The 13567-nt window shown below is 41.2% G+C and overlaps 1 protein-coding gene across 1 annotated transcript in view; it reads right to left on the minus strand.

Moving 5' to 3' along the window:
• PTPRN2 (protein tyrosine phosphatase receptor type N2) overlaps window positions 1-13567 on the minus strand; it is a 1389072-nt gene that overhangs the window by 784311 nt on the left and 591194 nt on the right. Inside the window, exon 11 of the mRNA XM_075315450.1 lies at window positions 3324-3403. Coding sequence (XP_075171565.1) covers window positions 3324-3403 — 80 coding nt within the window. The remainder of the gene's footprint in view (window positions 1-3323; window positions 3404-13567) is intronic.

Genomic DNA, 13567 nt, shown 5'->3' on the forward strand with positions numbered 1-13567 from the left:
AATAAGATTACTTTTCCTTATGGGTAACTCAATTTCCTCATTCATACTGCAACTAAACCAGTACCCAAAAGTATGGTTATTCAAATCTACAGATTCCTGATAATCTCTAGCAGTAAGGCTATGTGCGCACGTTGCGTATTTGCATACAGTTACGCTGCAATCTGCACCGCAGCGTAACTGCATGCATCCTGCGTCCCCAGCATAATCTATGGAGATTGTGCAGGAGACGTGCGCACGTGGCGTCTTAGAGAGCAGAGCTTCGGCTGCTGCCCGAAGCGTGCGTTCTAAGAAGTGACATGTCACTTCTTTCCAGCGCTCTGCATGCATCCCCCGCCCTATCTATGGGAGGGGCTACACTCAGAGCGCATGGAAACTGCATTTTTTTTTCACTACGGACTCTTTCTGCAGCGATTTGAAGCGCACGTGTGCTGTTCAAATCGCTGCAGAAATTTCTGCAGGGACAGTACGCAACGTGCGCACATAGCCTAAGGGTAAAAACTAAAGATTCTCTTTAAACAAAATTTTAACAAAAATCAACATTTCTTGTAGAATACAATATTTATTACAAAGAAAGCCTCTCCACCACAATCATATGTCATCTATATTCAGGGATGGATTTACCTATAGGCCTAGTAGGCATGTGACTAAACAACATAACATATAGAGAAGCATCTGAACATTTTGCATGTGTATAATATTGAGGTATTGCAATGGCAATTAGGCCCAAGCATTACTGCGGGAGAATGGGGACAATGTGAAAGCTGCATACATAGTTGATAATTGTACCACTTTTTTACCCAGTCTTTCAAGCGCTCCAACACTTTTTCTTGCAGATGCAAAATGCTTCTGTACAGGTTCCTAAAATGTAACTGCAGCTCTGCATACATTATATGACTGAAAGCAGAAAAGTACAGTAACTATAAACTGTTGCGGAAAATTCAACCAGATCAAGGCCCTGACCCTAATGTTAAAGAGGTTGGCCACTACTTTTACATTGATGGCCTATCCTTGGGATAGGTCATCAATGTCTAATTGACCAGGGTCCGACATCCTGCACCCTTGCCGATCAGATGTTCCTGGTGCTGGCGGTGGCAGCAGAAAATTCCAGAGCTGCCCTGTCGTGTGATAGAGGCACTGCACATCCACTTCCCATTGATTTTAATGGGAGGTGGATGTGCACTATCCGGCTATGGCCGAAATCAGTTGACGGAGCAGCTCCGGAACTGAGCATTTGTAGCTGCCTGTTGCAGCCGTCGACACCTAGAACAGCTGATCGTCGGGATGCGAGGTGTCAGGCCCCAGCCAATCAGACATTGATGATCTATATCCTAAGCAAAAGCCATCAATGTAAAAGTAATGGACAACCTCTTTAAGTTGCATATTGTAAAGTGGATCTCAAGGCTCAAAGTTATCAAATTACTTCTCTAACTCTGCTTGTAAAGCCCCCGTCACATTTAACGCCTTTCCAGCAATCCCAAAAATGATATGTCCTGATAAGGATCGCTGGTAAGTCGCTACGTGATCGCTAGTGAGATGTCAAACAGTCAGAGCTTCCCAACGACGCAGCAACGATATAGCGACCGTAGCGACCTGTGTAACGATCTTGGTGGTCGTTGCATGCCTACGTGGCTGTACGTTTCTGAGCTCTGAGTCGTCAAGGAGGTCGTTGGTAAGGTGTCAAACATACCGATGCATCCTACCCAGCAGAACCTCGACGATCAAAAAATGGTCCAGGCCATTCTGACATGACCAGCGATCTCACAGCAGAGGCCTGGTCGCTGCTATGTGCCAAACGTAGCGAGATGGCTGGCGGGGTCGTTGTTGCGTTACAGAATCTGTGACTTAGCAGCGATCTCGCTATGTGTGAAGGTACCTTAAGTGCCAAGAATGGAGAGTCCAAGAAACTGTGTTAACAAACAGCTGATTCAGATAAAAATTGTGATCATTCAGATCCTTCAACAATAAAAAGTAAGCTTATTAATGGGCTGCAGTACAAGCATACAGTAACGTGGCAGAGTAATGCTCTCTTAAATAAACATTGTAAACTTAGACTTGTACCAAATTTATCTCATTGGCTCAGGCTGGATGATGACTTTAAACCACATCTTAATTTCCTCACTTTAGACCATTTTTGTGCTAAAATTTGAATGCATCTATGCATACAATAAAGAGAACACATCAGAAGGTTTTTAAATCTTAAACCTATATTAAGCATCTGATATGTTGATGACTTCTATACCTTTGTATTATAAGTCTGTTACTAAATTTGTTAGAAATCCATCAGTGAAGGTTTACACATATTAGCTTGCAAGTGCAGGGGGCTTGGCCTGCATTTAAATAGGAGAAAGAGCGAGCGAGCCCGAAGGAATGCCCCCCACTACTCCTTTGAGCTCGCTCCCTCTTTCTCCTCATGCCGCCGCCCTTTTGTCAGTGACTGACAGGTTCCTCTTCTCTGTGACCTGCTCCGCCACATGAGATCTCGTGCAGGTGTCGTCATGCCTGGGGGTGGCGCAAAAACACGAGATCATGTGCAAGTGAAAGAGGTAGAGAGGCCGAAGAGCTGTAAGTGTAGGCCAAGCCCACTGTATTTGCAACCTCATTTGTATAAACATTCATCAATGGATTTCTATAAAACAAAGAAACAGATTTTTGATGCAAAGTGTAGGCATCATCAACATTTCAGATGCTTTAACACATAGAAAAAAATTAGTTCAGCATCTAAAAACCTGCTGACAGATTTCCTTTAAAGGGAATTTGTAAGCAAGTTTTTGCTACCTTATCTGACATCAACATAATGTAGGAAAAGAGATTCTGAATCAAACGGTGTATCACATAGATTACTGGCTGCAGCTGTTCTCTAATCAAAGAAGTGAATTTTAAGCATGTAGCTGAGCCCAAAGAATTGAGTTTTAAGCAGGTAGCTGAGCCCCTGGAGCTGTCCCAGTCCATACCACGCTCTCAATAAAGATTGTGCATTGACTGTGAAATGTCAATCACAGCAGGGGATGTGTTAGACTCCTCTGCCCATGCCAGCTAGACCAAGCAATATTAATCACAGGGTAATAACACCATTAGTTTAAGTGAACAATAGCTTACACACTGATAAGAGGAGCACAGTTGCTTTTTGTTTTTTAACCATTACAGCATACTTTCCTCTGCTTCCATAGCAAAACCTGCTAACAGATTCCCTTTAAGCTCTTCCCCTATCTATTTATGTCACACTTCAAACAATAACCATTTTTTTGTGGGAAACACTCACATTAGTAAATCTTCCCCAGAATTTATCCATTTATTTATAAATATTAAAGACAGAGAAAGAGTACCTGCTGCATTAGCCACATCTTCTGTAGTAATATTCCTGATGCCAGGGAGTACTTGGAATACAACAGCTGATCCCGACACGCTGCAGAGATTGAAAGGAAAGAATGGGGTAAAATGTCTTCAAATTAATCACTTAAATTAACGATGAATGAATCAATTTGTAACAAATCTATTTCTCTATTAATTGTCCAATTTTCAGCAAAATCCACACTTTTTTGCAATTATAATTCTTTCAAATTTAAGCAAAATGGCAGATGACGGGATGCTATTTTGCTAAGTTTTGAGGTATGGGAAGGGGTTAAAAAAGTTTTACTCACCTCTCCTTGGCCATCCCAGGTCCTCTCTACCTCTCTGCCACCAATTCTCTGATCGGTTTCTCTGTCTTCTTTTATATCTTTTTCACTTTCTGGGCCACCAGTGCTATCCTTTATCACTCGATGCCCAGTGTCACATGGTAAATAATGACAGGACAAAGGCCGCTAGGCTGCCCTCAGACTTGAGACCCTGTGCTATCCCTTATTTTGGAGGTAGGCTTAATGGTAGCCAGGTCCGAGACCCCAGCATGACCCTGATGTTACTCACCCTCTCCCACTCCCTTGAGGTGGCCAGAAAACTCAATGACAAAACCCCACAAAAAGAGACAGACAAGGGAGAAAGGAAACTCATACACACGGCACTCAAAACACACAGGAGAGACAATATGTGTACAGGTAAGCAACAAAAATGGGAAGGAAGTAACGCACTATAGGGAAACGCTCACACCACTCAAAAGTGCAACACGGATCACCATAAGCAGGATAACCACCAAGACTGGGATCACTGGAGATTATGCTGAAGCTATCATCGGCGCCTACTGGAAGGAAGCTTTAAATAGAGAGGAGACAGCTGCATGTGACAATTAGCAACCTGCTGCAGAGCTGAAGACCAGAGAACCTGAATCAGCCGACACCCGGCACTGGCTGATCAATCCAGAAGGCTCAGGTTGCTTGTCAGACTCTGTGGTGTGAACAGAGTCTAACAACGCCGTGCCAGCAGGTCTATGCAGAACCGAACATCGCATGACACCCAGAAATGGAGGACGGTAGAAAACAAAAGAAAGAACAACAGAGGATATGGATTGGAGGTTCAGCGGAGGCGGGAGATTTTTTTAACCCCTTCCTGGTGGTCTGGATTTAAATTTATTTGATGTAAATGGAATTTCAATTTTGTTCAACTTTAAAAAAAATCTGACAATTTTCAAATTTTGGAATATTAGCTCATCCGTAACTAAAATATAATATTATATTTTGTTATATGGCATAAAACATTGTAGATTTATGTATTTAGGACAGATTCCTCGGTGATTAATTACGCTGTTGCACCCGACTCCAGCCTCCTCACATTAGAGCTGAGCTACTTTCTATTTATTTATTACGGCTATAGGTTTATGTTTCACTGTATTTGATGCTATATTCGGCCTTGGATTTAATGGCATATTTTGCATGTATACTCGTCTGTATACAGACACTTGGCCAGGAAAAATGAAATAAACAGGATAATACAATATGTATGAGCGCACACCTATGTTACTATGGCAACAACGATGGGTTAATATTTGTCATGATGGCTGTAGCCGCACAAAATCAGATATTCGCAGGAGAAGGAGGTCCGTGTGGTGTGATTAGGAGAAATCAAAAGAGATTGAAAGAAAGGCAGTGTGATCACAAACTAAACCGCAAAACGCCACATCAAGTGAACCGGCATTGTAAGGAATGGCAACGGCGAGATAGACTTTGATTTAAATTAATAGAGAATGCTATGAAAGATTTTCCACAAAACGTGTAAGTTCAAAAGAAGGCATTGACTGTATGTATTATTTAAAGAGTATTTTATTCCACACCACGTATCTCGGAATGAGAGGCTCTGCAGAAGCCAAAATCCTGACCCACTGCAAACAGGACCCAAAAATGGAAAATTACCAGTCTTCAGGCCCATTTACACAAAGCAATAGTGTCAGATCTAAATGATTTCAAGCATATGTAATAGTTCGTGATGAGCGAATAGTAACTATTTGGATTATTCATAACGAAGCCCAAAGTACTATTCCAGTATTTGTCACGATTAACGAACCTAATGCAAGTCAATGTGGAACCCGAACATTTTTCTTGCCGTGACGAATACTCGACTAGTACGGTACTCGGTATTCGGTAAGCATTCTCCGAACACGAATAGTTACAGTGCTGGCCAAAAGTATTGGCACCCCTGCAATTCTGTCAGATCATACTCAGTTTCTTCTTGAAAATGATTGCAATCACAAATTCTTTGGTATTATTATCTTCATTTAATTTGTCTTCAATGAAAAAGCCAAATTGGATATAATTCCACACCAAACATAAAAAAGGGGGTGGACAAAAGTATTGGCACTGTTTGAAAAATCATGTGATGCTTCTCTAATTTGTGTAAATAACAGCACCTGTAACTTACCTGTGGCACCTAACAGGTGTTGGCAATAACTAAATCACACTTGCAGCCAGTTGACTTGGATTAAAGTTGACTCAACCTCTGTCCTGTGTCCTTGTGTGTACCACATTGAGCATGGAGAAAAGAAAGAAGACCAAAGAACTATCTGAGGACTTGAGAATCCAAATTGTCAGGAAGCATGAGCAATCTCAAGGCTACAAGTCCATCTCCAAAGACCTGAAAGTTCCTGTGTCTACGGTGCGCAGTGTCATCAAGAAGTTTAAAACTCATGGCACTGTGGCTAACCTCCCTAGATGTGGAAGGAAAAGAAAAATTGACAAGAGATTTCAACGCAAGATTGTGCGGATGGTGGATAAAGAACCTCGACTAACATCCAAACAAGTTCAAGCTGCCCTGCAGTCCAAGGGTACAACAGTGTCAATCCGTACTATCCGTCGGCGTCTGAATGAAAAGGGACTGTATGGTAGGATACCCAGGAAGACCCCACTTCTTACTCCGAGACATAATAAAAAAGCCAGGCTAGAGTTTGCCAAAACTTACCTGAGAAAGCCTAAAACGTTTTGGAAGAATGTTCTCTGGTCAGATGAGACAAAAGTAGAGCTTTTTGGGAAAAGACAAAAGTAGAGCTTTTTGGGAAAAGCCATCAACATAGAGTCTACATGAAAAAAAAGAGGCATTCAAAGAAAAGAACACGGTCCCTACAGTCAAACATGGCAGAGGTTCCCTGATGTTTTGGGGTTGCTTTGCTGCCTCTGGCACTGGACTGCTTGACCGTGTGCATGGCATTATGAAGTCTGAAGACTACCAACAAATTTTGCAGCATAATGTAGGGCCCAGTGTGAGAAAGCTGGGTCTTCCTCAGAGGTCATGGGTCTTCCAGCAGGACAATGACCCAAAACACACTTCAAAAAGCACTAGAAAATGGTTTGATAGAAAGCACTGGAGACTATTAAAGTGGCCAGCAATGAGTCCAGACCTGAATCCCATAAAACACCTGTGGAGAGATCTCAAAATGGCAGTTTGGAGAAGGCACCCTTCAAATCTCAGGGACCTGGAGCAGTTTGCCAAAGAAGAATGGTCTAAAATTCCAGCAGAGCATTGTAAGAAACTCATTGATGGTTACCAGAAGCGGTTGTTCGCAGTTATTTTGGCTAAAGGTTGTGCAACCAAGTATTAGGCTAAGGGTGCCAATACTTTTGTCTGGCCCATTTTTCGAGTTTGAAATGATCAATGATTTGATTTTTGTTTCATTCTCTTTTGTGTTTTTTTCATTGCAAGCAAAATAAATGAAGATAATAATACCAAAGAATTTGTGATTGCAATCATTTTCAAGAAGAAACAGAGTATTATCTGACAGAATTGCAGGGGTGCCAATACTTTTGGCCAGCACTGTACTATTCACCCATAACTAGTAATAATAATGATCTCATCCACACAAGCATGATCAACTAATGAAGAACTAAGGAAAACGCTCATGACTGAAACTGATTGTACAGAAAAATGTAACAAAGAGAACAAAAGCACTCTGAAATAAAAAAGATAACAACAACAAAGTAAACACACTAAGGCTAAGTTCACATGCCCTGTAGTCATCCGTTAGAACGGGTCCATTAGGAATCTGATTTCTGATCTGTTTTTTTTTTTAACATGGGAATATGTGGACAAACGCATCCATTAAAGGATCGCTATTTAGCCATCCATTGTACTTGCATTTGTAACTGATATGATGTTTTCTTAAAGGGAACCTGTCAGGTGCACTATGCACTCCGAACCATGAGCAGTTCTAATCCCTGTCTAACTGTCCCTGTATCTAATAGCATACATAAAGGGATCTTTAAAAAAAAAGTATTTCTAAAGATCCTTTATGAGATGCTAATGAATCCACCAAGGATTTGATCAATATTCCAAATACCCAATACATGGAAGGTACAGTTCAGCAGAAGTCTTAAAGGGATCCTGTCAGGTTGAAAATGACATCTGATCTGCAGGCAGGATTTTATAGAGCACGAGGAACTAATGAGATTGATATTAATTTTCATAGTAAAAGTTTCAGTAAAACTTGCATTTTATTCATTTAAATCCTGTGTGTTTGTTTGTACGAGTCCAGTGGGTGGTCCCATTCAGTGATTGACAGTCTTCCCTGTATGACTTTGCATGCACTGGCCTCATATACATACAAACACCAGGGATTTCTATGATTAAAAAAAACAAGTTATTCGGAATTTTTTCCCACAAATGGAGACATACAGTGCCTTGAAAAAGTATTCATATCCTGTGAACTTTTCTACATTTTTTCACATTACACCCACAAAGTTAAATGTATTTTATTGGGATTTTATCTGATATACCAACGCTAAGCAGGAAGTATTTGTGAAGTGTAAAGAAAATTATATACAATTTTCTGAATATTTTAAAAATATAAATCTGAAATTTGTGATGTGCATTGGTATTCAGCCCCCTATTGTCTGGTACCCCTAAATAAAATCCTGAATGACCAATGGCCTCAAGAAGTCAAATAATTAGTATATCTAATTACACCTGTGTGTAATTTACTTTCAGTATAACTATATCTCTTCTGTGAAGGCCTCAGAGGTTTGTTTGAGAACATTAGGGATCAAACAGCATCATGAAAACCAAGGAACACACCAGACGGGTCAGGGATAAAGTTGTATCTGCCAAGGCCAGCGCTTTACTAAAAGCACTGAGCCTGGCAGATACTATTTCGGTGGCTAAAGGGGCACTCTAACTAATAGCAAAGTTAAATCACTTTTCTTTACAGCTCAGTGGGCAAAAAACACTGACACTGCGAGGAAGGCACTGGAGAGAAGGTATTATGAGAGGGATTTGTGAAGTCTGTTTAGTTTGTTGTTGCGTTGCTGACATTTGTGTCAAATTCATAACATTTTTGCACAATACTTCTTACGTTTAGCACATCACTAGACATACATTTCTGCCTATAGCTGATTTTCACCATTTTCCCACCCCCTACTGGAGTGAGTTTGCCAATTTTTGTGCACCTTTTTTAACAGTAGCTAATCTGACCTAATACTTTTCTGACCAGCCCAATTTCATTTTTGTGCCTTCAATTTTTTTTCTCCTCCCTTTCCCAAGAGCCATAACTTTTTTCCATTGACATAGCCACATGAGGCCTTTTCTATTTGTTGAATAAGTTGTAATTTTGAGTTGAACCATTCACTTTACAGAAAAGCGAGATCCCGTCACAGATGGAAAGGGATCATGGTCACCGGAATACACATCGACACTGGATCACAGTACTTAAATGGCACTCTTAGATGCTGAGAATTCATTAAACCTTATTTGCAAAGCCTACCACACCCAATGATATTCTGTTGGTAGAAGTGGATAAAGTGTCATAAAATGGCAAAAAGCCTCACACTTTTTCCAAATATAGCATGCAATCTTTTTTTTTACACTGTCAATTTATTATTATTTTACTCACTTATATAGCGCTATTAATTCCACAGCTATTTACTGACCTGATGTTCACTGTTCCCATTGGGGCTCACAATCTACATTCCTTATCTGTATGTCTTTGGAGTTTCGGAGGAAACTAGGAACTCAGAGGAAACCCACGAAAACACAGGGAGAACATACAAACTCCTTGCAGATGTTGTCCTTGGTGGGCTATGACTCCAGGAGCCCAGCACTGCAGTGCTAACCACTGAACCAACATGCTGCCTAAAGGGCCCGTTACACACTACGATATATCTAACGATATGTCGTCGGGGTCACGTCGTTAGTGATGCACATCCGGCATCGTTTGACATATCGTAGCGTGTGACATTTACGAGCGACTGTGAACGAGCAAAAATACTCACCTTATCGTTGCTCGTTGACACGTCGCTCATTTTCAAAAAATCGATTGTCCTTCTGCGCGCCGGTTGTTCATTGTTCCCGAGGCAGCACACATTGCTCCATGTGACACCCCGGGAACGATGAACTGCAACTTACCTGCGTCCCGCTAGCAATGCGGAAGGAAGGTGGTGGGCGGGATGTTATGTCCCGCTCATCTCGGCCCCTCCGCTTCTATTGGCCGGCCGCTGTGTGACGTCGCTGTGACGCCGATCATCCCTCCCCCATCAGGAAGAGGATGTTCACCGCCCACAGAGAGGCCGTTCGGGAGGTAAGTACGTGTGACGGGGGTTACCGACATTGTGCGCCACGGGCAACAAATTGCCCGTAACGCACAAATGATGGGGGCTGGTGCGATCGCACGATAAATCGCCGCGTGTAAAGTGGCCTTTAGTAATGCTGTGATACATTACCCTTGCATGTAGATCGCAGCAGTCAAAATGGGTTGTGCTCTACTAGGGTTCTACTCCTTATTGTAGATCTGAAGAACTAGGTATTCCAGTGTTAAATTGAGGTGATATGTCTTAGCAATCCAATTTGCATGCTAATTTTACATACAACATTTCAGTCAATAACTTAGACCTTGTTCAGATATATGGATTGCATTTAGGATAGTCATTTATGGCATAGGAACGCTAATGGTACGACAGCCAAGTGACCCCAGTGGTGAGGCGCTCACCACTGCAGTCATGTCACCTTACCAGTAGCGCTTCTAATCTACCTATGGAGTGCCTAGATCTCTGGTTCTTTGATACATTACCCCTCTCTGTCTAGCTTTGTGGATGACACTGTTGTGGGTGCCAGGGGCGGACATATCATTGGTGGAACCTGTGTGGCCGCACAAGGTCCAATGAGGTAAGGGGGCCAATTTCTACCTCCAAAGCAGTAGGAATTGTGTATTTTGATGAGCTTTGGGCTGCAAAGAGCCCGTATATTGTTCTTGCACAGGGTCCCTCTTCTGCCTGTGTCTGCCAGTGGTGAGTGCACATTGTGAATCAAACTGACCACCACCCTACATGGCTTGGCATCAAATGCACAAGCTGTTACTGATAGCACCTTACTGTTTTACTCAATATCATGACTGATACTTGGCTTTTATGGCTTCAACATCATACATGAGAATGCAGAAGTTCTATATTGGTCGTAGGATTTGAAGTTTATAATGAAAGCATAAAATGACGAATTTAAGATCATGCACTGTGTACACATTAGAAGACGCGATGTTGCGCACGACTCTGTGAGCCCGTTTGGCATGCTGACTGCGTGACTGTACCTAGTATTAGTATAAAATGCCAGTCTCTGCTCGGAAAATAGAATCACTCTGCAGCAACTCGTTATTTTCTCTGCAAGTGGCACAATCATTTCAAAGTGTTACATAAAGGGAAGAGAAATGCCTATTCATAGCCTAATGACAAACATATCATGAATATATAACTTAATATCTCACAAGCCAAATTATCGTGATCACAAACATTGATTTTTCAAGTTTTTTATCAACAGGCGGATAAACTGTCTGTTTTTGTACAGAGCGTTCCTTCAGAAAATGATGGGTATTTCTGGCCTGTAACACATGCTTATCATTATGTTTCCCTTCTTATAAGAATTATGCTGGGATTTTCTATGTTAGAAAATAAAAAGCCCATAAATCTTGGCCATTACTTATTATCAGTTCTAAAGTATATGTAAAATCTAAGGGACACTGCCCATTGAAAATCTGACTGCCTAAAAATAATCCAAAATTCACAAATCTGGAAACCCAGGAAGACCCATCATTTCATGTGTGGGCACCCTCACTGAACAAGTCTCTGGATGGGTAGAGGGTATCCTTAAACCCTTGGTAAGGGATACAACCAGCTACATCCAGGACACTACTGACCTATTGAAAAAACTATCAGCAATAGGTCCTCTTCCAGAGGGAACCATCCTTGCTACCATGGATGTGGAATCCTTGTACTCGAATATTCCACACCAGGATGGATTAAATGCTTGCAAAATTTTCCTGGAAAATACAGGAACTGATGCCAATTCTGTGGTGAAGCTTACAAAATTCATCCTCACCCATAATTACTTTGCATTTGACAATGACATATATCTACAGAAGACTGGGACTGCAATGGGAAGCAAAATGGCACCACAATATGCAAATCTTTTCATGGCCAAGCTTGAGAGTGACTTTTTATCCTCTTGTCCTATCAGGCCTCTGGCCTACTACTGTTACATTGATGATATTTTAATTATCTGGACAGAGTCTGAGCAGCAGCTGAAGACCTTCCATGAACAATTTAATCAGTTTCATCCCACCATCAACCTAACACTCAACTACTCCTGCACGGAAATCAACTTCTTGGACACCATCATTAAACTATGGAACAATGAAATAGAGACATCCCTGTACAAGAAGCCAATTGACCGTCCAACATACCTGAAATGGGACAGTTTTCATCCAAAACACATAAAAAACTCTTTTGTATACAGCCAGGCTATCAGGTACAATCGGATATGTTCCAACAGTACAGATAGAGACAATCACCTTGAGGGCCTCAGAAAGACCTTTCTGAATCAAGGCTACCACCCAAGAACAATTGAAAACCAGATTATAAGAGCCACCAGAATATCACGAAACCATCTTCTACATTATAAAACTAAAGAAGAAATCAACCGGGTCCCTCTTGTAGTCACCTACAATCCACATCTGGAGGTGTTTAGAGGAGCTGCACGGAAACTACAACCATTACTGCAAAAAGATGCCCGGTTAAAATCTATTTTTCCAGACCCCCCACTTCTGTGTTTTAGACAGCCCCCAAATCTAAGAAGCATCATTGTCAGAAGCTCCCTGTCCTCTCCAACACCAACAGGAACATTTCCCTGCAACCAGAAAAAATGTAAGACCTGTCCATTAATATTGTCAACGGACAAGATAAAGATTCCCAGATCACATCAGGACTACAAGATCCAAGGTACCTTCAGCTGCACCACAACCAATGTGGTGTACTTAATTATATGTACCAAATGTCCAACTGGGGGTCTGTATGTAGGGGAGACAGGACAACAGCTCAGGACAAGGATGAATTCTCACCGCCACACAATTAGAGAAAAAAGGATGGATCTACATGTGGCCAAACATTTTTGTAACTCAGACCACAGCATCATGGACATGAAATTGCTGGTATTGAAAGGAAACTTCAAGTCCCAGAGAGATAGGAGACTATGGGAGTACAAACTTATGATGACCTTTGACACATTCAGAGCAGGAATGAATGTGTCTCATGGATTCATGTCTTTTTACATCAGTTAAAAGATGTGCTTCTCTGACCATCCGAGCGTGTCACAGCCTGGACCAGACCCTAATCAGAGGACAATAAAACTTCCACACTGAACTGCAGCAGTATTTATGGCCACAACAGTTTGCCCCCCTGCCATAGAGATTGTTCAGTTTCATATAACTTGTTTGTTTTTTGTTTTGTTTTTTTTTTTTTACTGCACTATTCTAAGTCCTGTTATGTATAAATATGTGACTCTTCAGATTTTGTGTTATACCATGCCTGATGAAGAGACCTGAGTAGTCTCAAAAGCTTGCAATTATTACCATCTTTTCAGTTAGCCATTAAAAGGTATCAACCACTGAGGACTCTGTTCTTTTAAACAATTTTTTTTATCTCTACTGGCTAACACGGTACAAAGATATATTTTACTTGTATAAAAATAATCTGTCACCAGATTTCACAATATACACTGGCTATATTAATAAATAGATATACCAGACCTGATGATGCTGTAAATGAAAATCTATGTCAGAATAGAATAAGTCAGAATAGCTATATAATATATACAGCTCTGGCAAAAATTAAGAGACCACTGCAAAATTGCCAGTTTTTCACATTTTTCACTTTCTAGGTATATTATTGAGTAAACT

Source organism: Anomaloglossus baeobatrachus, chromosome 6 (genome assembly GCF_048569485.1).
Source record: "Anomaloglossus baeobatrachus isolate aAnoBae1 chromosome 6, aAnoBae1.hap1, whole genome shotgun sequence".
NCBI classification, from domain to species: Eukaryota; Metazoa; Chordata; class Amphibia; order Anura; family Aromobatidae; genus Anomaloglossus; species Anomaloglossus baeobatrachus.